Here is a 26,092-nt window from a genome sequence, read left to right as displayed (position 1 = left end):
AGTTAAAAAACCCATAAAAAGGCCCATGGAGACAATAAACTTATGAGTATTTTGAATGCATTTCAACGTTGACTTGCATACACATTTCAGTCAGTTGAGTCACATACAGAGAGAAGGAGAGAAAGAGAGCGAGAGAGATACAAAGATTATCGATACGCATGCATCTACCCCAACTCCACCCCCAGCCCACCTTTGCCGCATACTTCTTAACTTTACCTGAACACCGCCCGCACCTAAAAGCTGCTGCTTTGCATATTAAGAAAATGACAACGAAGTAAAAGAAGAAACCAAAAAAACTTGTGGAGAGAGAGAGAGATAGGATGGGGAAATGTGTTTGTGTGTGGGGGAGGGGGGATAATGCTTTCCTCCATCATCTACTACGCATACGTAACCTACCAAAAACAAAAACAATAACAACAGAGACTGACGATGCGTGCGTTGCTCTCGCTCTCCCTTTCTCTCTCTCTCTGTGCTCTTGGGTTTTGTGTATGAATGAAATGCCTGCACATTTACAGTTATTTTACAAAAGCCCCCAACAAAACAACAAAAAACATTTTACATGTCGTTGCTTGGCAGTCGTTAGCTTACTCTCTCTAGTATCGCTCTCTCTCTCTTTCCCTCTCCCTCAGTGGCTTCCTATTGCTCTTTGGTTATTAGTAATAACCCTCTCTTTCACACTGTTGTGGATTTCAGTCGCCACTAACGGTTCTTTGCGTATGGACGTGTTTTTCAGTTGTTGGTTTTTGGTATTTTCTTCGGTGGGTAATCAGTCTATCAGTGTGTGTGTGTGTGTGAGTGTGTGACTTTTGGTTGGGGGAGTTCCTTTGTATGTATGGGTATTTGTATTGGTTTTTTTTTTGTATTTTCTTCGTGGTGTTGTTTTTATTTAGGGCCTGTTATTTCTTTGGCTTATCAGAAAGTTGGCTAAGACACTGCAAGAGGCTTGTTTCAAGTTGTTGTTGAAGAATACGAAGAAGGCCACGACAAAAAGTTGATGATGTCGGTGGGAAATTGACTTGATGAGGGGAAAAACGTTTCAAAATCGTGGAAAACAGCAGGAAATCTAAACAGAAAGATCTGTAAAATTTGTGATGAAATGAACTGTAAAAACCGTTAACTAAAAATTTATCAAAAAAAGTTATTTTAAATATTTATAGCAAAAGACAAATTAAATGTGATAACAACAACAAAAAGTTCTAAATTAATAATAAAAAGAATATAAATGAAGGCCAAAGAAAAACTAAATAAATGTTTATAAAGTAAAATTCAATTTTAAATCAAGAACTCACAACAAAAGTATTATATTTAAATTCTGGTTTAAATAAGAAAATAAATAAATTAAACATGTTTTTCCTATGAAAATGAAGCTGTGAAAAATTAGTGAAATAAAAACTCATCAAATCAAGTGAAATTTAAAAGAAAATCAATCTAAAAGATATAATTTTTCTCTTTTTTTAGCTGTTAAATATCTATAAGCCAACTGCTTTGGCAATGTAAATTATAAAAATTTAAAAAAAAAACAAACGAATTAAACACCAATTAAATATATTAATAAATTTCAACGAAACAAACGACAAAGTAGAAAAACAATGCACAAATGACGCTGCAACGACATAAAACGAACTGCCACCAACAAAGGAAACAAAAATCAAAGAATAACAAAAACTGCCACCAACTGCTGCCCCCAGCGGCTGCCACAAAATGGGGAGGTAACCACATATGTTTATTGTTTATCCTGGCCCTGTTGTTGTCCCTGGGCCAACTAGGTCGAGCACAGCAATCGGAGCAAGAGCTCAATCTACCCCAATCCGATTTGGAAGTTGAGTTGCTGCCAGAAAATGATTTGGAGTTTGCCAGTCTCGATGGCGCCACAGCACATTTGTTGCCTGCCACACAGGCGCCAATGCCGCCCCTTCCACTCCCCTCCTCCACCTCAACGGTGACCTCATCGCCATCATCATTGGGACAACAGTCAACGTCATATACAGAGCTACAGGGTGGCGAAATCCTTGGCGAACGCATTCTACGACTCAGCGAGAGCCCCTATCTGGCACGCGATGACTTGGAAGTGATTCGTGGAGCTCGTCTGACCATTGAACCGGGTGTTACCATAGAATTTGCCCCCACCAAGGGATTGCAAGTGAAAGGAGTTCTACAAGCAGTGGTAAGTCTCAAGAAAAACAAGAAATATTATAACGTTGTACCATGGAGAGGAATGAAAAGTCAACATATACTTTTGACAAAGATTTTGAAAGGCAATAGAGTTGTAAAAGTTTACAAAATTTATGAGAGACTTGTAGATTTCAAAGCATAAATTTTTAAACTACTCTTGAGTTAACGTATTTAGTGGTTTTCAATGGTTGAGTAGGCAGGGGTAGACATTTTTTTTGTCATTTTCACCTAATTTAAACACATTTTCTCTCGGAACAGTGACTTGTGCTTTCAGATAGCTTCCAAACAGACAATTTTCTAGTGATTTTAGGAAATAACCATATAAATAAGATCCTGCAACAGAATGAAAGGCAGGATTTAAAAGTTTTTATATGTAATATATATAAATTTATAAGAAACTTGTTGGATTTTGACGACTACAATGGCTTAAGCATGTTGCTATTTCTATTATGTAGACTACACAGTCTTACACAGTTTTACAGTCATTTAGTTCCTATCAATTAATCATAACACAAATAATTGCCAACTGCTTTACAAAGAGCAAGGATTGTCTTTCTATAACAACAATTAAAATAACGTCATAGAAAACTTTATGTACTCTTTGTTTTTTTGTTTCTGAGTTCTTCAACTTTAACGACGTTTTATAATGACAAAAAAATTAGTCAAGTGAATTAAAATTGGATAAGAATTGAAAGAACTTATGCATTATTGATGGACATAAGGTACTTCTCCAATTACCTTACCTTAAAAAAAATAATAGTTACATAAATCCTTTTTTATTTCTTTAGTTAGTAGCTTGAAACCATAGAAAAAATTTATAAATTAAAAATGTAACCCTGCGAAGCTTAAAAATAAAAGAAATATTTAATTTTCATAAGAAGCTCGACAAACAACAAATCTTCTCAATATCTACTCTAGTATTTTTAATGGATATTTTTGAACTTTAGAAAAATTTTAATGGGTATAAAATACAAAAAACAAAAACAATGTGGTTTAAATTAAAAAAAAAGACAGTTTAATTCGTTATTTGAAAAATATTAAAACTAAAATTAAAATCGTTTTTGTTTTAAAACTACTGTGCGTAAAATATTATTTTATAAAAGTATAATATTTTTATAGTTTTTTCCGTTCTAAAGGGTATTATTTTAGTGTACTCTCAAAAATTTCTCACAATGCTTATCAGCATTTCCACCTGTTTTGCGAATACAATGATTAAGCCATCATTGGAGGCACCTGTTCTTATCAGAGCAGAGCAACCAAAAGCTGACTGAATGAGTAACGATTGAGAGATATATACATATGTATGTAGTAAGCGTAGATAAAGAACAACAACAAACACGGCAAAAATGTTGTGTTGACTCTTCCAGATAGATAAGATTTACACACACACACACACTCAAATTATTATCATACTGCATTCCCAGTTCATGGCTGTAGTGGTAGGTTAGGGCCTTAGCGCAGGCGCACATTACATCTTTGATGTGGTATAAAGAAAACGAAAATTAAATTAGGTCAGCCAAGTTCATTTCCTCTTTTAATAACGCGCAATGGCACCAATTACCGATATACAAATAACTTGCACTTTGCATGTCCGATTCTTATAAAGGGGGAACAATGCGAAGTTTGGTTTTGTCACTTAATCAGGCAGCTCTAACAGGAGAAAGGGAGGAAGAAGTGGGGGGTCTAGTGGGGTCGGTCAGAGGGTCATTAAGGGTTAATTAGATTTAAGTGAATGTCGGCACTGAGAGCATTCAGGCATAATTGACGATTGTATTATAATGAAAATGAACAAATTAGCCAAGACTTCTTTCTCTATATAGATTATGTTAAAAAAAACAACAAAATTTGTTTGTCTATTTTTTTTTTGGATAAATTGTCGTATGCAAAGTATTCTTAAGGTGAGTCAGTCAGCAGTCGGCAGAAGGTCAAAAGTTCTACACTATTTGTCTATGACTTCAATTAAAAACAAGAAGATCAAATTGAATGAATAAACTTCTCTCTGTTTGGGGTGGGCGTATCTCTATCTCGAGGTGTAAATTAATGGCAAAAAGAAAACAAAAATTAATAATAATTGAAAACCGAAGGCCAAGACATTGAGCACATTGAGCTGCGAAAAAACATCATAATTGAAAATAGTGAACATTAAAAATTGCAATGAAACGTGAAGAAAACGTGAGAAACATAAAAACAAGCAAAACGAATAAGTGAAAATTGGAGAAATTTTCAAATGATTGATAGATAAATTGATGTATAGATAGATGTATAGATGGTTGAAGATAATTAGCTGTAAAAGTTAATGAAATATACATAGTCACCCGATATTGATCAACATTTGGTACACACTTACTTATAGCTAGGGAGTACTAGGAGTTTGCATTGATCCAGACGAACAGCCGACATATGGCTAATTGAACTCGTCCCTTTTTATTTATAGGGTAAAATGAAGTAAGTAAGTCGTCTCGCCGACTTAGGTATACCATACACCAGTAAAGCAAATATTTCAACTTTATTAAACAAATGCATTTTCACATGCTTCTTACAAGCATATCTTAGTATCTCGCTCACTCAATCAGACGAGCACCCTAGCGCCCCCACCAGATAACGGCCAACTTCGGCCTTATGGAAAAACGTTTATATGCATAACTCGACTGTTTTTTGTCCGATTTTGATCAAATTTGGTATTTTGCTAGATATTAGTATTAAATTTAAGTGTGCCAAATTTGATTGCATAAGGAAAAAAAAAACGGGAGATAATCAAGTTTTTCAAATTACGGGGGCGGAAAGGGGCGTGGCAAAATCTTTATACATACAAAATGTGTGCATTTACTAAGCGAATATACATACCAAATATGGTGTCTCTATCTGGAATAGTTTTTGAGATATACGCTTTTTTTAAATTGCGGGGGCGGAAAGGGGCGTGCCAAAAATTTGAAATAAACTTGATCACTCTACATACTACACGAGTCTACATGCCAAATTTGGTGGCTCTAGCTCTTACAGTCTCTGAGATCTAGGTGTTCATACGGACAGACGGACAGACGGACAGACGGACGGACGGACAGACGGACGGACGGACAGACGGACGGACAGACGGACAGACGGACATGGCTAGATCGACTCGGTTGTTGATCCTGATCAAGAATATATATACTTTGTGGGGTCGGAGATGCTTCTTTCTGCCTGTTACATACATTTTGGCGACTTTAATATACCATTTCACCCTATGGGTGTATGGTATAATGATGTATTATACTCGCCAAAATGCCTTTCCGATTCATGGTATATCTATATTTATACAATAGTGGTCCCAAATTTATGACGTTTTCGCACTTTAGCTTTGGTTTTCTCGGCTTCTAAGTAAATTAATGGAAAACATTTTCCAGTAAATAGTTGGTTATTGTAATCAGATGAGAAGCCGTAAATAAAGTCATCTAACTTCATCTTCATCATTTCCGTATTATCTGAAGATATACAAAATTGGGTATGAGCAGCCTAGCGCAATACAAAATTATTCCAGAAACATGTTCATTCTTTATAGATGTATTCATGCAATGCTGGAATACCTATTCGTTTTATCATGTTAACACAAAGCACAGATTTGAAAATTACAGAAAATTTATTTCTTAAATTTGTGTTTCGAATTCTAAAGCTTTTCTAATCGTAATAAAATTTAATAAAATGTAATTTAAAAATTCATAGAAATACCAAAATCTTTAAAACAAAATTAATGTTAATTTTTCCAAAATTTAGAAAATATAGTCGACCAGCTGATCTAGTCGGTTTCGTCATAGATATATATACATATATGTCTGTCGATTGGTCTGGCGATAGTCTAGACAATTTGAACATGTCTAAAAACTTAGGCCTTGTTTATCATATGTTCTTTTCAGGGTTAATTCGATTATACTACTCATACTTATAAAAGATAATCAAAATTAAAGGATAAGCGCCCAAAAGACATTTTCCAAAATAGTAAATTTTATGAGTAATGTTGTCTTAGCTAACACGTAGACATTCCTCCTTTTAATTCCTACGCACTACTCCCTCTATAAATTAATAAATAATTAATGTGTTTTTGTTTTCTTTTTTTCAGGGCACTCCCACATCACGCATAGTATTCAAATCGCAATCAAATGTAGCCAATTATAAAATGGAATTACCCGATGATCAGGAAAAAGGAATACGCTTAGTAGATGGTCCAACACCAGTGGAAGGCAGACTACAATTGTTCCACAAGGGAACCTGGCGTTCGGTGTGCTCCAATTCAAGAAAGTAAGTCAGGGAAACTTTAGATATTTCTTTCATTTTCTCAAGTAAAATTTGTTTGCTTTTGCAGTTGGACCTTGGCGGATTATGCAGTGGCCTGTAAGCAACTTGGCTATAGAGGCGGACGTTTCTGGAATTGGGTGGAACGCACTCCAGGCTATTATCCACGTTTGCTTTATGAGCAGCCCAAGTGTCATGGAGGTGAGAGTGCTGTCAACCAATGCTCGGCCTGGAATACCCGGCAAATGGGCGCCGGTTCGTGTGATTATCACAACGATTTGGGTATACAATGTCAGCCAGTGCATTCAGAACCCTTGGGTCATTGGCGTGGCATATATTTTGATAATGCTCCATCAACGAAATCTTTGGGACGCGATAACATTGTCTATGCAGCTCAATCGGAATCGAAATTGAAATATGTTGATATTATACGAGCTGGCAATGGCTATGGATTTGCTGCAAAATCCGCTATGGAAGTTCAGGGTCTACCGCCACAAATGGAACATGTGGTCATCAGTCATTCAGCCTATACAGGATTCAATAGCACCAAACCATGGGCAGGATTTCAATTGAGAAACGTTACCATACGCAAAAGCAACGGCATTGGCATTTTTGTGAATTCCAGTCAAGGATTAGTGAATTTAGATGGTTGCTCTGTGGTGGATAATAGCGCCGATGGCATTAAATATGTTGGACACGATTTACGTGGCACCGAGCGTACGGATCGAGCTAGTATATATGATTTTTGTACTCTACCCACAACATCGGGACAAACGTATCCTATTTCACTGACATTTACACAAAAATATTATGCCGGTGCGGCAAAAGAATGTGGCAAATATTTCTTTACACGTTCGGGTTATTATCTTACGCTGCATTTTGAGCATTTTGTTCTAATGCAAAATGAGACGGCAACGGTGGAAATCTACGATGGAGCATCGACAAATGATCGATTATTGTTTTCATGGCAAGCGAGAAATTACACACGACCGCAAAGTGTCACGAGCACGAGGGAAAAGATGTTTGTGAGGATCAAAGCGGATGCCCGACAGGAGGTGAATGCCTATTTTCGCATAACCTCAGGTGATGCAGTGGCCTACGATTTACGTTTGGCGGAATCCACCGTGGAGGATAATGGCGGACGTGGCGTGGCTATAGATAATATCAGATCAAAGTTACATGTTCATAGTAGTTCCATATCGGGTAATGGTCATGTGGCTGGTGTTCATGTCACTTCGGGTGCTGGAGATGTCAATATTACGAGTTCCAATATTAGTTTCAATAATGGCGCTGGCGTTAATATCACCTACTATGGCGGTAATCGTAATATATCCCGTTCATCTGTGAATTCAAATCGTGGCTATGGCATAGCAACTTGGCTGAATCATACCACCGATGTGCAACGCATCGAATATATACCCTTTAATCAGACAAGCGTCGTGGAATACTCACATATTGGTGGTAACTTGGAAACTGGTGTCTTCCATGGCAACTATTGTCGTCCCATCTGGGTGAATGTGACGGGAAATCAATTTAATGGCAGTCAACAAAATGATATTTTCATCGAATCCTGCTATCAACGTACGGCAAATGGTCAACCTAATCTTCAATTGCAATTGGGTCACAATCAATTCAAATACTCGCAGGCGAATTCCATAATATTGAGTCCAGCATTGAATCTGCAGGGAAAAATTGAGTACAATATGTTTCGTTTCGGTTCCTATGGGTGTATATATGTCAATAATGATTACATCTTTCCCGAATTCAATTATTTTCCTGTGAAACTTTTGATCCAAAGCAATTATTTTACACGAAACAGTGGAGTACATGTCATATCGCTTGCCCTATCGCCCTACAGCCGAGCGGAAGTTCAATATATACTCTTCACCCGAAACTTTGTGAGAGGCAACAATATAACCGAAGCTTTTGGTCCATTGATCGCGGGCAGTGAAGGTTCCGATGGTTCGGGACGTTTAAATCCACGATCACGTGTCGCTGCTCCAGTGGTCGTGGGTTCCAGTAATATTGATATCTTTCGAAATATTTTACATAACTTCGATTCGGCATACGAAATTGGTTCTCAACTGACCGATCAGAGTCAGATAATCAATGCCACCTACAATTGGTTGGGTCATGCGGATGAGAAACGTATCTACGCCCGTCTCTTTCATCGCAATGATCGCTACAATTTGGCCAAAATCAATTATCTACCATTTCTTCTGCACAGTTCGAATCCGGGAACAACGGCGATGATTAAAGTCTCGACAGTGGTGCCCAGTTTCTTCCCCGATGGTGGCGACATCATAGGCGGTGAAGTTGATGGTCAGGAGTCTATACCACCGGGCACTTATACAGTTACCAAGGATATTAATATACGTCCGGGTGGCAAATTAATTTTACAACCTGGTACGACTCTACGCTTCGAGCCAAGTGTCGGCATGATGGTCGCTGGCAAATTGGAGGCACGTGGCAGTCGTCCCGATGATATACTTTTCACACTCAAACGTCAAACCATTATCAGTGATCATAATGATACGGAAACTATAGATTTGGATAGCGAGACGGAGGCCATAGATATGGAAACGGAAGCTGTGCCCTCAGGTGATGCAATTCCACGAGTGCCAGTCCGTTTGGTGGGTGGTCTTGGAGGGGCTCACGAAGGACGCTTGCAATTGTACTTAAAGGGACGTTGGGGCACTGTCTGTGATTATGGTTGGAATGTCTTAAACGCCGCCTTGGTGTGCCATCAATTGGGTTACTCATTGAATCCACAGGATTGGCGTCTTTTGCGTTCACAATTGCCCAGTGCCGGCACTTCAGAAGATATCCTGGTGGCCAATGTTCGATGTACGCCCCACGATCGGGATGTAACCAAATGTCGCGCCGAATATGAGTTCGAGAATAGTTGCAGCCATGAGAATGATGTGGGCATACGTTGCTACGAGGGAGCCTGGGCGGGAGTACGTTTCAGTATGCTGGCCGAACGTGCCGATCTTCAGTATGTTACGGTTGAGAAGGCTGGCCTCTTTGATTATACCACAAATGCCTTTAGGCCGGCCGTTCAAATGGATCATGCCCGCCACAATTTGGAAAACGTACGTGTCGTTAACAATCTGCAAGATGGTCTTGGTATTATCTATGCCGATATCTATGCTGGCAAATCGGTCAATAATATAAAAAATTCGGAATTTTCTGGTAATCGTGGCAGTGGCATTAGCATGAAGCAATTGGATTTCCGCATCTCTGGCTCAATCATTAAAGAGAATTTGGGTAGTGGCATTTCCCATGATGCTGTCATCTCGGCCATGGATCAAAAAGAAATTGGCGGTTGGTTTTATATGGCAACAGATTTCAATTCCTTTGGCACCGATTATGTTCCATATGTCCTGCCCCATCCGACTGTGTCGAATATCGATTTGGGCACATTTGAGCAAAAGTACATAAGAACCGAGGAACTGTTGGGTCAATCAATCAGTCAGAAAATCGTCGTACAATGTCCAGCCGGTTATGTCATTGGCATACAACTATTGAATCCTATTCACAATTTATCTACCGAAAGTATAACCATATTAAATGCACGCACCGAAAACATACGCAGTGATTTGTGGCAAGTAAAACGGGACTTAAATGTCTTTCCGGTTACGAGCAGTAGTTATGGCATCATAATCTACTATAAAAGTGGTCTGCAGGCATTGGGCGGAGCCGTTTTAATGCTGAGTACAGTCACAGCTCCCGTGCAAAATATACGTAATCGTATAGTAAGTGGTCCAGTGCCCACGTTAACCATACGCTCGACGAAAATTCAAAAAAATCTAAGAGGTATTACGGGTTATTATTACAATCGGTATATTGGCGATAATGGTGAATTCTATTTGCGTAAGGCCAATGAATCCATTAAATTGGTCAATTCGGAAATCAGTTATAATCAACGTGAAGCTGTTTTCATTAAATCACCATTCTGGGATGTTATATCGAGTAATCTAAGCGAGATAACACTGCAAATCAATTCATCGTTGATAACCCAAAATGGTTTGGGCATACGACAACGTTCCAAGGATTTGCGTTCATCGAACAATCTGTTTCATTATGTCATTCAGGATACAACAGTGGAGCAGAATACTCATGGTGGTTTCCATGTGGATTTACCATATGTTTGGCAATACAATGAGAATTTCACACATTCCATTTACTTTGGCAATAGCACGTGGCAGAGAAATAAAGACTTTCAAATTGCGGTGCAAGGACATTACACGGTCTTCAATATAACCTCAAATGTTTTCCGTGATAACAATTGCCCAAATGCTTTAATTTCGCTCGATGGCATGGAGAAACGTTTACGTTTCGATAACAATCGTTTCGAATCGAATAATGCTAAATTCATATTGTTATTCAAAGCTGATAGCTTGAGTGAGATATTGGGACAAGTACCGGCAAGCATTGAATACAATTCGTTTAAACAAAATAGCATTGTTACCATGATGTCCTCAAATTATCGTCATTTTATGAAGGCCGCGAGACGTGTACGGAAACAGCATCAATTACCCACGGCCGTGATACGTTTGGATGGCGTACAAAATGTTCGATTATATCGCAATCTAATGGCCGATAATGAAATGGATTATAATCTGGTGGCGGGTGTTAGATCGGCACGCTTGAACAACTATTTCGAGGCTCGTGAAAATTGGTGGGGTTCAAAGGATGCCAATTATATTGAATCGAAAATATTCGATTTCGATAATTGGAATGATCATGCCGATGTTATATATCAACCATTCCTAATTGAGGATAGCTTTGAGGCAAGTGTTTCGGTTGTGACACCATTCAATCAGCAGGATCAAGACATCGATCTATCGACCTATCGCGGTGGTCGTGTCTATAAGGATTTGCTGCTAAAACGACAACAGACACCCTATTATATATCATCGGATATCACTGTAATGCCAGGACAAACATTGACAATACAACATGGCGTTAGCATGGAATTTGAACCGAATGTTGGTATACTAGTCTTGGGAACATTGATTGCTGTTGGCTATCAGGAATCACCGATTATCATGCGACCTTTTAAGAATGCATCCCGTGAGGCTTTGATGGCAGCGCCGCCGCCGCCAAGAAAACGTCGGTCCTTGGAGGACATGAGTGCCGCTCTAACTGACTTTGATTCAATAAGACTTTGCACTAGCTCGAATAATTGCACTGGAGATACGGATGGCCTGTTTGGTTTGAATGAAGGTTTCCTGGAGTACTTTAATCATACTACCCTTCAATGGGTTCCAATTTGTGATGGTCGTTTCACAGAACGCAATGCTCAAGTTGTTTGCCGTGAATTGGGATACGATCCTCTAAACGTTTACTATGGACACGATCGTCGCATTGAATTTCACACAAACTCACTGACTCGGATTTGGTCGTGGGTTCAGCCACTGGAATGTCGCGGCGATGAAGAACGCATGGAGGATTGTTCGGAACGTTTGAATGGTCAGCTTTATGGTCATCGTCATGAATGCAAATGGGATGATGTCTTCGTATTTGTTAGCTGTAATAGCATGGCCGATGATGAAGTCTATTGGGGTGGCATACGCTTTGCCAATTCCAAATTCGAAGAGATCCAATACGAACATCGTTCACTTCATAATACCCGTTCATATGGCCAAATGCCGCAACGGGAAAGTCAATTGGAATATGTGCGCATCGAACAAGCTGGCATTCTGCATAATCACAAATCGGCGGCAATTCAAGCTATACACAAGAATCCTTCCATTGCCTCGGTTACCATTGAGAAATCGGCAAATCATGGCATCAATCTAATTGCACCCAGTGGCAAACTTAATCTCAATCATTTGAATATCACAAAAACTCTGGGCACAGGCATCAGCATTGTCTCACTCACTGGCGAAGGTCGTGACAGCGATGAATCCAGTTTCACGCCACTTAAGAGTCTCGATTTGCCGTATAAGGTATTCTCTCTGGTCGACATCTGTGACCCTCAGAAGGTCTTGACCATTGAGGAACGCATGTTGATCTACTACAAATACGATAATAATCCAGTGAATTGTGTCAAGATCTTTACATCGGCCTATCGAGCCAAGCCCATAGGTTTTCGATTGCTACAATCGAATTTGTTCAATCATTCCAAACTTTATGGCAGAACGGACTTTATAAAACTATACGATGGCGACATCTACAATGTTACGGCAACATATTTGGGTAAAATTGAATCCGATACGGATAATCAACGGTCATTCTTCAAGACCAAAGGACCAACAATGAGTCTGCAACTGGTGGCGAGTGGAGCACCCGAAACACATGGATTTATAGCGGAAGTGGTCACCGTGCCTATATCAACACTGGGACAATGTGAGTATGAATGTGAATTTTTGATTAAACCTAAGAATTAAGCAATAGCAATCTGTCTTGTCAGTTGTAACGAGCCTATTTCGTCGTAATTTCATGCAAAACAAATCCTGGCGATGAAATGTCTTCGTGAGGTGATCCTTCGTTGATCGGTTTTCCTCAAGGTTTATGTTTTAATATAGCTTTATCTAATGTCCTTTATAGTCGATAGATTATTATACCTTTCTCGGGTATGTTTCCTTAGGCCAATCCTCTGGGATTATACTGCAAGTCCTAATTATTCTGCAAGTCCTTATCTTCTAAAACAAATTTAAGGTCCTTAGCTTATCTAAGCTTATTTTTGAACCCCAGCTATTCTTTAGGACTATTCAGAATGGTCCTTAAGTGGATTGAAATATATTTGGTAAATGCCATCTGTTTTCTAAGATACTTCTTCCTCGTCCTTTAGATAATTCAATGATACTCTTATACTCTGTTGGTCACTAGTGGTCCCGCCTTGGCACTTCCTAATTGCATTCAGTATTCAGTATTTCCTATAACCTATAAGTTTTAAGATTACCAGAAAACCCCTTGCTAAGTTCACTAGAGCCTTCCACTTGATTAGTTAAAAAGAAAGTCTTGAAAAGGATGATAATATTAATTGTTGTACTTTCTCTCTCTAAAATAGATCGTGATGCCCTGCACAATATTACCGATACCCATATTTCTGGTGCTATGAAGGGTGCTGTCAGCTATGCCTCAGCTGGGGAAGTCACGCCAACTTTAACACTCATTGGCAATCGAATTGAAAAGAATTGTCGTCAACTTTATGGCAATTTCTCGACCTGTTCATCCGCTTTGAATTTAGATGTACAAAATATGAATTCATTGTACTTTATGGTAAGTAAATTATTTATTTTATTGTTTGGCATTTGAAATTAATTATTTTCCACGTTTAGAATAATCTGTTAATGGAAAATCAAGGAGGTTTACGTATACGTGCCGATTCGAGGGGAACAGCCACTTCGTTGCGTGGCTTTGTCCATCATAATCTTTTTGTACGTAATGGAAATCGTCCAGCCCTCTTTGTCGAAGGACGCCAATCGTCGCCGTATCAAGAAGTGGATTTATATAGAAATTACTTTGCCCAAAATATGGCCGGCTATGAGGATGTTATACGTTTGCGTCAGGTTGTCTCCAATTTTAGTTACAACTATGTGCACAGTAATATCGGTGGTCGTATTATGGAGGTATCCGGTTTTGAAAAAGTTCGCTTACAAATCTATCAGACAACGGCTCACAATGGTTTCTATAGGTGAGTAGTCATAATGTCCTGACACTATAAACTTGTGTTAAACATTTCATTTTGTAGGAATTTTGCCACAAATTGGATGACAAGAGCCACCATAGTGGCTGGAACAGCGGGCCAACAATATGCGGATAATATTTTCGAAAACTATGAAAATGATTATGAACTCTTGACTGTTAATAATTCCATGTAAGTTACTAAACTTTATGATCCCTCGAAGATTTTGTGATGAAGAAAATATATTATATTAGAAGACTTCAATACATTGGAGGATATCAAATAAATATCCCTTTCACTTTGTTCTTACTCGCTCTTAAAAAGTTACTAAATGTAATAAAATGTTTGTACTTATTTTACCTACAGCTTAAGTTTTGACTATGAGAACAGAACATTTGAGACCTGGAGCTCAAAGATTGATGCACGTCATAATTATTGGAGTTATAATAATACCATATCGGTTCAATCGCGCATCAGAGATAAATCGGGTAAGTTGAAGAGAAGAACACGAAGAATTGTGGTACAAATAATATTATTTCTATATCAATCTTTTTTAGATGATCCCATGCTTCTGGAGGTTTTGGCTGTACCCTTCCAAATGAACAATGAAACAATATTGGATGGCAAATGTCCACCTGGCTGGGCTTTGGTACATGACACTTGCTTCATTTATGTGGGAGCTCCAATGACTTTCCATGAGGCACGTGATTTTTGTCGCTCGGAGAATTCATCGATGCCTTTCTTGAGAACTGATAAGCTAACTCTATGGAAGTATCTACAAAGCCAAATGAGACATTTAAAGTATCCCGAAAAGGTTTGGATACAAGACTATAATCATATAGAGCGTTGCACGAGTTTTGTTTTCGGTGAAATTGAAGTGGAAGATTGTGCCAAAGAGAAGGGTTTCATCTGTGAAATGGATCCAAGGGTAAATAGATTTATATATTCTAATATATTCTAATTAATCACTGATTGATTCTCTCTCTCTTCTTCTAGGTGATAATTGATCCTTTGTCATGGCGTGCGGATATTTTTGCCATCAGTATTATTTCGGCATTCGTTTTGGCCATTATTCTATTGATTTTGGTTGCCTTCTGTTGGTTTGCCAAATCGAAGCATCGTCATGTCCAACGTTTGCAGCGACGTAATAGCATACGTCAAAGTTTACGTAGTCTGAACAGCATCGATCCGCAAGGATCATTAAGGAGAAGGCCAAATTATGTATGAATTTATATTTGTTCTTATTTATTTTAACTAATTTAGTCGTAAACAAAATTGTTATTAATTTTAAAGTTATTTACCAAAGAACTGCAATGAGTGTAAGTCAAACCTCATGAATATACGATCACTTCCTCGAACCAAACAAAAATGTTGGATCACTATCATTTGCTGAAGCAAAAGGTTCTTAATCAAGCTGAAGGAAAACATGCCTTTGCTCGTGAGTGTTCGTTTCGAACTGGCGCGAAGGACCACATCGAAAAAAAATCTTAATCAATAATTGAGTGGACCTCAAAATTTATCACTCACTGCAGTTCTCTGGTATTTACTTAGCGTAAGGCAATTACTCTCACAATATCTCCGAATCACTTAAAATGTGGTAGGAATTTTTCCAAAAATATTTTCTAGAAGATAAAGTGGCTATTTTTCTATTCCTTCCAATGTTTTCCGCCGATTACCTATTTGGAGTTTTTCCTTAAACTTCCAAGTCATCTTCTAAGAAAGTGTTTTGCTAAGCCACCGAGTACCTTTTTGGTTTTCTACGTATAAGATTGGCAAGATTAAGATTAAGAAATAACTTTGGATGGATATAGAACATATTTAATTGGTGTTTCTAAATTTGTTAGCTAAATGAGTTATATTTATGCGTTTGCTTTCTGGGTTTATGGTTTTTCCCTTATTTATAATTTGAATTTTTTTGTTTATTTGATTTTACTTTTCATTTCATTTTTAGAACATGTCAAGCAATGGAACATTGTCCAAAACTCCCGATTATAAACAAATGGTGGCCAATGGTTCCATCGATTCCATGAACAAAAGTGTTCTCAGCTCGGATGCGGGAAGTTTTGAGGGTTATGAGCCCAAGACGCATTACAATGAGTATGTCAATCAGAATGCTTTGCGTCCGCTTCATTCGGATCAGCAAGGATCACCGTTGGCGACGGGTGGCAAAGTAGCCACCATATCAAAGGCCAGTGGACATCGAGCTCGTGCCGTTGCCGCTGCTCTGGAACCCGATGCTTTCGAGTTGAGCTATCGTAACGAGGGATTCCGTGATAATTCCACTTACGGCGGAAACGGTGGCACACGTACCAATTCCATTAGCAACAGCATGGCCGAAGATACGCCGATTATTCATCACACAGATGGTGAAATCGAGGAAGCTGGTTCAGATTATTATGGCAATGCCAGCACTTTGCCTCTGCGCACAGAAATGGCAGGCACCCGAGCCCCTATCGTTGGTGGTGGTCGCCGCGGACAGCCAGGGCTAGCTTTTCTCAGTGAATTGAAGCAGAATCTTCCGGAATATCAACGTGATAGTTCTCATAGCAGTTTTATGCCATCATCGTCAACGCATCAGCGCAGCAGCGGTGATTCACTGCCCTTCGATCAAAAACTAGATCAATTCAATTACTCCAACGAGTCGTCGCTTTATCGTCCGGCACCGGTGGTGCAGCCAGCTGATATGCGTCGTCCCGATTCGTATTATACGGCCGTACGTAGTAGTAAGGCACCCGCATCACATTATCGTACACCACGTCCATTGGCTCAACCGCCAGCTGTTCCGTCTCAAGCTGCAGCCTCCACCAATCCATCACGGCCAAAGACTGTCTATCAGGAGGCAAGGCCCTCCTCATCCCCCACACCTGTACCTCAGCAAATCATTAATCCAAGTCCCTACCATCGTTCCAAATCGGAGGCCCTGTTAGAGACCGATTTCGATAATGATAATAGTGATAATGGGGGAGGACTGCAACCTCTGCAGACAAATGGTCGTAGCCACAGTCAGCCCCTGGAGACGGCCATGTAAATCGATCAATCAATATGGTCCTAGCAATAATTCTCGAGATTACTCGTATCTTTAGCCTGACGAACGACCCCACACGTTAATTTCTTTATTTTATTATTATTATTTTTTTAATTTTGTGTAAACTTAAATCATTCCATCCATTAGTTTATAACGAAGAAACGCGATACGCATAAAAGACACGATTTAGTATTAATATTGTTGTATATAAATTTACATATGTACGAATAATTATAAATAAATATTTTAGAAATAAAAACGAATAAATTAAAATAATATCATTTATGAAAAAACGACTATGCTTCTTAGCTTAATGTGGGAAATACATTTAAACTTATGAAAGAGACTTTTTTATATAAAATATTAGTTTATTTCATTAAAAATAAGTTATTGTTCGGTCTATTTGAAATTGCACCCAACAATATTTGTTTTCATGTATGTTTTAGGTTTTTTAAATTTTTAAATGATAAAGAGTCTATCTTTTAAGCCGATTTGGGTGCAAAAATCTTATTGACAGAGCGATTTAGGGAGTCTTTATCCAAAGTTTGTATTTATACATAGATACATACATACATATAAATTATACATACCGACAAATATGCACATATGTATGTACATATGAAAGCCACACAAATAAAATAAATGTAGGTTAAATTTTTAATTTGGAAGTTCCTTACCCTTTTTAAATGGATGTGTATACATATTTATTTCCTTTGCTCTTTACTAAGCAATCAATTAAACAAGAATCCACTCACAAAACAAAACTTACTTAAAATTCACAAATACAAAAAATAAAAAAATCACGCACACTATGACAGAGCTGACGCTTTTTGTTTTCTCAATGTTTAACACATGCAAGGATGGCACCTAGTTTATTTATTATTAAACTAGCTTTTATTAAACGCACACATAATATTTAAACTTTCATTTAATTGTCACTGTTAACAGACACAAACACACAAAAATCAAACTCACGAATTTTCGTTTATAGAGCAGAAGAAATGTTTGAAAAAGCCCGCGTTTTTACTTATCAGCTGTGTCCAAAATGTGTCTGACACATTGGCGTCATTATAGCTAAAATCTCGCTATTTTTGACTGACACACTTTGATGTATCGATATTCTTATCGAAATTCGTAAACTTTCAAAGAACGAAAAAACAAAACATAATAAATTCCTATATAACTTAAAATTACAATAAGTTTCAAATACTCTTAAATTACTTAAAGAACGTTCGAAAAGATAAAAGAATTAAAAAGTGACAGCGGTGAGCAAACCAAACCATTCAAGCGAATTAAAAAAAATGAAAAAAACACATGTACTCATTGTAAATTGCACCTATTTTCTAAAGATTAATTTGTAGATTGAATACATAGTTGAATTTTTATAAAACAGAAAAAACACTATTTCTATAACCTCTTTTGTTCAGCTATTTTAGAAGCAAGTTAGCCACTTTTAGCTACTTTCAGCCTTCGGTTAAGTCACTTTGGTAAAAAAACTTCGCCATCACTGGTTCTAGTGCGGCTGTGTGTGCTTGCTGGTTCTCTGCTTGGCTCGTGGCTCTTCCTTTCTCGTTCACTCTTGCTAATCGTAGTGGAATTTGAAATGTGAAACTAAAACTATTTAATTAATAACAGCAACACCAACAACAGCAATATGAATTCGACAATAACAATAGAACGTAAGTGTGTGAATAATAAAGGCTTAAACTAAAACTAATCAGGCTGTATAAGTGAGCCTGTGCATAAGTGTGTGAATTTGTGGGCTTGTGTGTGGGCGGACGAGCGACTTGACATTGAAAAGTTAATTGCATTAGGCTTATATAGAAATGTTTATTGGGTTATCGCTTTTATGCAAGGCACGCACAAGCCAGTGTGAGAGAAATATAGTGGAAGTGTGTGTGTGTGTGTGTGTGTGTGAGAGAGAGAGAGAGCGCGTAATCAGCATCCCAATAGGCAAAGGCTGCAATTTTTGGCGTAAAATTGCTTACAACAGCAACAACTCATGCACACACGCAAGCACACAATTACACAACCGCTCATAGTGGGAGAGCGCTTGCGGCGCGTGCTCTTGTTGGGTCTCTCTTTCTTTCTCTTGCTCCAAAATGCTTTTTGTTGTAGTAGTAAAAAAAGTCGCCCCCAGTTTAAGTCCAGCCATTCATATTCACCGTTCGTTTGGCGGAGTTCGAAAAGCAACAAAAAATTGTTTCTAGCTTATATTATGGATTAAATCCGAAAATCGCACAAAAATTATAAAAAAAATTCCGAAAAAAATTGCAAAATTTAGAAAATTGCAAGTAAGTGTTATAACGGTTTATTTCTGAGCTTTTCTTTTTAAAGTGAACACTTACGGTCTATCTGTTGTGAATGTGTGTGTGTGTGCGTGTGTATGGAGTTGCAAAAGTGCTAAATTTAGACCTAAAGCAAGGCTGCAGCACGCAGTCGCCTTTTATGCCTCCCACACACACACATACACACACAAACAACACACATAGAGCAAAAAGACGAAAAAGAAAAAAAAAACATTTTTGTCGCCACATGCATACGTCAGACGCTGAGGCTCTCTTTCTAGCCATGTATGTGTGTGTGCATTTCTCTGTTTGTGTGTGAGTGTATGTGTGGTATGAATGGAACAAAAGTACTTGGCGTTGGAATCAATAGTCAGACTTTTTTGTAGTCCCGGGGGGTGTTTTGTGGGGGGGTTCTGCAGCTACCATTACGTCTCTCTCTCTCTCTCTCTTTATTTTTTTCGTAGTATTTTCCGCGTAAATTGAAAGTAAATTGAACGTGAATTGAAAAAAATTCATAGGCATGGTTTTTCCTTGATTTTCTTTTATCCAAATTTTCGCATACAACGAGTTTTGCACGATTTGTTCGTTTTTTTTCTTTTCTAATTTTTTGCTGCCTGCCACAACCTGCCCCATGGTTATATCTGCTTTTTTACCCTCCTCCTCCTCCCCCACCAATGTTACTTCTGCTTCTTCTTCTGTCCATAAATACTATGTACTACGACTACCTCTGGCTAGTTGCATTTCCACGACAAAGTCATCGTCGTTGTCGGCACGAGTTTGTTGCTGCCTCGCGCAGCGAGATGCCCCACAGTCAGACCACTTCACTTTTCTCGCAGCTCTCCCATTTTACGTTTTTCCAGTAAATGCTAAAAAGCTCCCACACGGGCATCATTGCAAGAGTCCAAGTAAATGCAGTATGCGACTATGAGTGTGTGTGTGTTTTGTGTTTGCAATGCGACTGCAAGAGTTGCCAGATAGCAAAATTTATAGGCAAAGAAAAAAGTATCTATAAAAGTATCTAAAAAAAATCAATCATTGTTTGAAATATACTAAATATATTTAATATATCATAAAATAAACAATATTTTAACTAACACGTATAAAATACCATTCAAAACTCAAAACATTTTCAAAACTGACACAGTTAAAGTTTAATCAACTTAAAACTAGCTTAAAGTAGGTGCTGTTTAGTTCTGTTTTTGGGTTAACAAAAACTTCTTGCAGTTAGGATCAGTTGGTAAAATGTAAGTTTTTCTAAAAAACTAAATTTAATAAACTAAATAGGAATTTTCAAAATTTAAAAATAAACTTAATTTGGAAACAGCCAGAACCAGTTTTGTTTTTATAACTTAACTTTTAAAATAGACAACTTATTCTTCTGACTTGAATCCAATTTAAAGCAGGTGAAACAATCTCTTTAAGAGTTTTAACTGTTGTCAAATGAGGCGGATTAAGTTTTCATTTGCATCCCTTAGTATCTTATTCACATTCAGTACAAGATAAATATAACCCGTTGTAATCTCTACAATCTAGGATTGTTAAATGACTTTGTGCTTAGTTTTAAAAATAACACCAAATAGCTTAACAAACTTTCTGCCTATAATGGAATACGTGCATTCGTCTCCAAAACCATCTGGCAACTTTAATAACAACGCGCTGCATTGCCTACACACACATACTACAGTAATTTCACCAGTGGGGGAGGCAAAGAGGAGCTCGAAGCGCTGGCGCGCAGAGATTTTCCGAGTTGAGGCAATAATTTTCCCAGTTGGAGCGCAGCACTAGCCGGTGACGGGTGATGACGATGATGAACATCATAGTAATTCGCAGCACTTGAAACCGCAAAACGTTGCAACTGATTAAACTTTTCTTTCAAAATGAATTCAATTGCAAAGTGTTGAGTGCTGCTGAATCAGAAGTGTGTGTTTGTTTCGGTCTTGATTGTCGCAATTTAACGACAAAAATCAATTAAGTGAAGGGACACACGTTGTCCTGTCGTTGCCGTCGTCTGGCTTCCGTTATATGAAAATCAATAATTCCGTGCTGTATAAGTTACGGCAAAAGGTGCGCGGACACCATACAACAAGCGCAACATTGTCGTCGGCTGGCATTCGGCTCTTGTTACTTGAAGCCCCCGCCCCCCCGTTCGTTGTGGAAGTGTCGTGGCTTGGGAGCGGGAGTGGGAGGCGGTGATACCGAAACGTGATTGAAATTTTTGCACAAAAAGGAATAAGCGCTTACACTTTTAGCGTAGGCGGCAATAGAATCCAGAAATAGAGAGAGTGAGAGAAAGAGAGAGCGTGCGACTGTGAGTGGGGTAAAGAGCATGTGCTATGCGCCGTAATTCTCTCGCGTAAATCAGGAAGCAAAAATAACAAACAAAAATACAATTCTGAAAGGGGGCTGGTCGGTCAGGGGGTATGCGCGCGCTACCGAACGGGGACTATAAACGTGTGTGTGTCTGTGTGTGTTTGTGTGTGAACGAAATAAATAGGAACGACGTGTAAAACGTAACCAGCACAAAAAGTAGTGTGTGTAGTATGTAGTAATAGAGTAGTAGAAGAACGAGCAGGCAAATACACAGAGAGAGAGACACACACAGCGTGAAAGATAGAGAGAGAGAGAGAACGCGAGAGAAAGAAACTGTGAAAGAGGCTCCAAAAAGCAAACGCATGTTGCTGCAGTCGACTTCTGCGTTGACGTCGTAGTAAGTTTCGCTGCTCTGCTTGGCGTGTTGTGGGTGCAGGTCGTGGCGTAAACACGCGCGTGCTTGTGTGTGTGTGTCTGTGTGAGAGAGTATTTCTCCCCTCTGTGTGTGTGTGTGTGTGGGCGCGTGTTCGTAAATGTGTGTATGTGTATACGTGTAATGTAGGCAGAACAAAAAATCATGATAAAGTTTGTCAGGCACAACAACAAAAATCGCGAGAATTCATTAAAGGCATCGAAAAATTTTCTTCGCAAAAAGGTGCGAGTAAAAAAAAAACTTATAACAATAACGATTTGCATAAACAATTGAATAAATTTTTAGATAAATTTGTGTAAATTGTAATCTTGTATCTTTTGTTTTTGTTGTTGCAGCGTGAATCGAATGACTCTGGAACTGAATCTGATGGTGAACTGCTCGATGTGGAAAACAAATGTCACTTAGATGTGGATATGGAAACTAGTGAGTGTATGACGGAAAATGAAACAAAATTGACATGGTCGAAAAATTCACAAAAAATCACAATTTTAAAGCGAGTTGAATCAAAAATTCAAAACTTTTGAAGACTCCGAAAAATCTACAATTATTAAAAACCCAACGTTTCCTCCATGGCCGTAGTCTTACGATATGATTGATGAGTGAACAATCTTAAAAAAAAATCACAGTCAAATAATTAGAAGATTTAGATGATTAACGTATTATGTACTTCCGACTTGATCCTTAAATGGTTAAAATGCCTACGATGTGAATTTCATGAAGAGATTTCATCGACAAATAGTTTAGAGACCTTAAAAATCACCTAATAATAACGTTTTTCTTAAGATTTCGTTGTCCAATAGTTGAAAGTTATACAAAATAATATTTGACAAAAGATTATTTGACATTTTATTGTAAAAAAGTTCATGAAAATTCTGGAATGCTCATGTCTTGCACCTGAAAACCACAAATGCGATAAAGAAACGTTTTTCTCGACTTGGAAAGTCAATTGATGAATTCACAAAAAGGCCGGAAAAAAAATAATTTTAAAAGAATTTCTTTAATAAAAAATCTTATAAGACTTTGAAACTATATGCTACAATGGAGTTATTGTCTTAGCCCATTTTAAAAATATCAATCAACACGGCGGAAGTTTGAATATAAAAAGTTATTTGCTTTAATTTCGCCTATAAACAAAGCAAACTAAGCAAAGGATAACAAAATTCTATGGCAAAACTAGATATTGTTGAAAAGAATAACTACAAAAAATTGCAAGGCAGTCGGTTGATTAGTTTAAAAGACATTTTGGTTGCTGATTTTAAAAACCTAGTTTCTGAGGATAAAAAACTCACGTACACAGTATCATCTATATCTGTATCTAAAAAAAACATTTATCGGATTTGCGAATCTTTAAAATATAATTGTGTTTTTTTTTTCGACCCTTAACCCATTAAAAAGTTTATTTAAACTCTATATTTAATATATGTAATTTAATAAGTCTTTGTTCAGGGACATAAATATATAAACTTAAAATCTTTGTGATTCACAAAAACTTAACATATATTTTGCTTTTCTTTTATATAATTAAAGGTTTGAGTTCCTGCCCGGATGCAAACTTAACTACAAGCAAACAAACTGCATGCTCATCATCCGAGTTTTCTGTTGCTGCCACCACCACCACCACCATTCCTCCAGCTCCTTCTACAACAGGTGCTGCTGCTGCTGTTGCCGCTGCAATGATGTGTCATCATCAGACCACAAATTCAGCATCATCGAGCTCCCATCTTATGTATGATCAGCATAGCTCCGAAGAGGAATTGGAAGTGATTAATGGGCCAGCAGCGGCGGTTGGCAGCGGGAACGGCGGTGGCGGTGTATCGTGCTCATCACGTTTATCTAATCGAGGATGCACTTCCTCATTGGACACAGAGGCACCATGTAGCAGTAGCACTGGCATACATGCTGGAGCAACTGGATCAAATTCAAAACGTTCGAGCTCCTCGCTAATGGTGGAGAATCGTAAACGTTCATTGGCCCATAGTTCCGATGATGAAGTAGGAAGTTTGAAATTAATGCATTTTGATTTAGTTTAAAATATGTAATTAATCCATTTGCTTTTTTTTTTAGCTGCGCAACTCGCTGGAACCCATATCGACGCCCGTGAATTTTCGAACTTCACCGCCATTGGAGGCATTCAAGCCAAATCGTAGCCATATGATGTTCCGCTCCACAACGCCACTGATCTTATCGGAGGCCCGATGTGGCATCGAAAATATTAAATTATGTGATAATAGTGTAAACGAGGAGACAACAACGGCAGCAGCATCGTCATCATCAGCAGCAGCAGGGGCAGGGGCAGCGTTAGCGGCAAATGGCAATAATGATAACAATAAATGCAACAGCAGCAGCAACAGCAACAATGATGCCACCGATGATAATGAATCGAGCAGTGTGATCAAGGCTAGCTCCTTGAAAATGAGCAACAGCAGTCATCACATCTATCAGCCGCAACCGAAATATAGTTTCCATTATAATAGCTCACGTAGTAGTCCGGCCAGTACAACAGGACTGGATAATATGATGATGGAAGTGCGTTCGGTTAGTCCGCCAGCGAAATTATTTCATTGCGCCATTTCACCAAGACGACGTCCTAGCAGCAACTCAACTGGTGGCAACTCAAATAGCGGTGCTGCATCAACAACAACAACGACAACAACATCAACAACAACACACAATGCTGCCCAGCGACCGCATAGGCCGTGTTTAGATTTTGATAAAATGCAGCAAGTCAGTCTTTAAGGCAATCCAAACACACATAAACAAACACAAAACACACACACACCTAAACACATACAGAAGAACCGTTAGGCAAAAGGCAAATCAAAGACTTTTTATACCAACCAACCATAAAAAAAAAACAAAAATTAAAAACTACAACTGCAAGTACCTTAAAACGGTTAAGAGAAACAATGTCAGCAGTTAGAAGAGATGCAAACGAAAAAAAAAGTAAAACTAAAATATTCTCGATCAAAAAAAAAAAAAAAAACAACAAAAACTATGCAGAACAAACGAACAAGCAGAGCAAAACTAAAAAAAAATATCATCAAATCAAATTACATAAAGAACAGTAAACGAAAAAAACCGAAAATAATAATATAAACACTAACAAAATTTCACATTTTAAAATTGAGAACCGAGAGAAAACAACCAATAACAAAAAAAAAAATACTTACCATAGAAGCAGCTATTTTTTCACCAGTTTTAAACAATTAAAATAAACAAAAGAGAAGGATCTACAAAAATAAAAAAAAAAATGATAAAACCTTTTCAAGCCAAATGGCAGAAAGGCGGAAACGGAAATGGGGCAATTGGAAGGAAGAGAGAAGGAAGCGTAGCAGCTAAAAGGCTGTGTCAATGAAAGATTTAAGATTTAGATTGTAAAACTGTAAATAATTGTATTTGTGTGAAACGAAATTGATTAGAAGAAAATGATATAACAACAACAACAAAACACAAAATGGCCGAAAAGTATTTTAATTTTATTTTTAAAAAATATAATGAATACCAACCAGAAAATGAGAAAAAGAAAATACGATAAAGACTCAAAAAAAGAAAGAAAAAAAAAACAAAGAGCAAAAATTATATTTGTATAGAAAAAACAAATTCGATTGAAACTGTGAGCGGTTTGTGGGAGCAGCAATTAAAAGATAAAGAAAGAGAAAGAGAGAGAGCGAATAGAAAACACACTTCAAAACAGTCAGAAACAAAACAAAAACAATGTGAAACAACAATAGCAACTTAAACTAACAAAAAATACTTTTTTCTAACTGATACCTATTCCCCCCCCATTTTACCACCAAAATCAACTGTTTAAACAACAATTTCATACTAAAAATCAGCAGTTAATGAAATTCTATGTTTTAATCACTCTATAGTAACGAAATAAACAATTTTATATAAATATATATATATATATATTTTGTATAAATAATGCAATTTCAAGTTTTGTATATTTTTTGTAT

General features: G+C 37.8%; 2 protein-coding genes across 4 annotated transcripts; both read left to right on the top strand.

Annotated features, from left to right (window-relative positions):
• Window positions 1–1,538: 1,538 nt before the first annotated feature.
• Window positions 1,539–17,321, top strand: LOC6642876 (protein bark beetle). Its single transcript, XM_002065430.4, has 10 exons — window positions 1,539–2,164; window positions 6,266–6,444; window positions 6,509–12,795; window positions 13,460–13,671; window positions 13,731–14,086; window positions 14,144–14,269; window positions 14,444–14,565; window positions 14,635–15,005; window positions 15,074–15,298; window positions 16,029–17,321. The coding sequence occupies exons 1-10, from the start codon at window positions 1,598–1,600 to the stop codon at window positions 17,103–17,105; spliced, it is 9,522 nt and encodes a 3,173-aa protein (XP_002065466.2). The 5' UTR covers window positions 1,539–1,597; the 3' UTR covers window positions 17,106–17,321.
• A 1,297-nt stretch (window positions 17,322–18,618) lies between these two features.
• LOC6642875 (uncharacterized protein DDB_G0271670) lies at window positions 18,619–25,250 on the top strand. Of its 3 annotated transcripts, none has more exons than XM_015178324.3 (4): window positions 18,619–18,781; window positions 22,469–22,556; window positions 23,661–24,124; window positions 24,198–25,249. In XM_015178324.3, exons 2-4 carry the CDS (start codon window positions 22,547–22,549, stop codon window positions 24,867–24,869), a joined length of 1,146 nt encoding a protein of 381 aa, XP_015033810.1. In that variant the 5' UTR covers window positions 18,619–18,781; window positions 22,469–22,546; the 3' UTR covers window positions 24,870–25,249. The 3 variants fall into 3 exon arrangements, with proteins under 3 accessions (XP_015033810.1, XP_023031365.1, XP_023031364.1); XM_023175597.2 differs by lacking the exon at window positions 18,619–18,781 and adding an exon at window positions 19,371–19,396 and having other exon boundaries at window positions 24,198–25,250; XM_023175596.2 differs by lacking the exon at window positions 18,619–18,781 and adding an exon at window positions 22,218–22,355 and having other exon boundaries at window positions 24,198–25,250.
• Window positions 25,251–26,092: the final 842 nt, after the last annotated feature.

This window comes from Drosophila willistoni (assembly GCF_018902025.1).
Source record: "Drosophila willistoni isolate 14030-0811.24 chromosome 2R unlocalized genomic scaffold, UCI_dwil_1.1 Seg167, whole genome shotgun sequence".
Taxonomy (NCBI): Eukaryota; Metazoa; Arthropoda; class Insecta; order Diptera; family Drosophilidae; genus Drosophila; species Drosophila willistoni.
This window is presented reverse-complemented; position numbering and strand designations above follow the sequence as displayed.

Coding starts and splice junctions, on each gene's coding strand:
- LOC6642876 (XM_002065430.4), top strand. CDS start 1,598: ATGACGCTGCAACGACATAAAACGAACTGCCACCAACAAAGGAAACAA. Junction 14,087..14,143: donor GCTCACAATGGTTTCTATAG/GTGAGTAGTCAT, acceptor TTCATTTTGTAG/GAATTTTGCCACAAATTGGA. Junction 14,270..14,443: donor TTGACTGTTAATAATTCCAT/GTAAGTTACTAA, acceptor TTTTACCTACAG/CTTAAGTTTTGACTATGAGA.
- LOC6642875 (XM_023175596.2), top strand. CDS start 22,278: ATGATAAAGTTTGTCAGGCACAACAACAAAAATCGCGAGAATTCATTA. Junction 22,356..22,468: donor AAAATTTTCTTCGCAAAAAG/GTGCGAGTAAAA, acceptor TTGTTGTTGCAG/CGTGAATCGAATGACTCTGG. Junction 24,125..24,197: donor CCCATAGTTCCGATGATGAA/GTAGGAAGTTTG, acceptor TTTTTTTTTTAG/CTGCGCAACTCGCTGGAACC.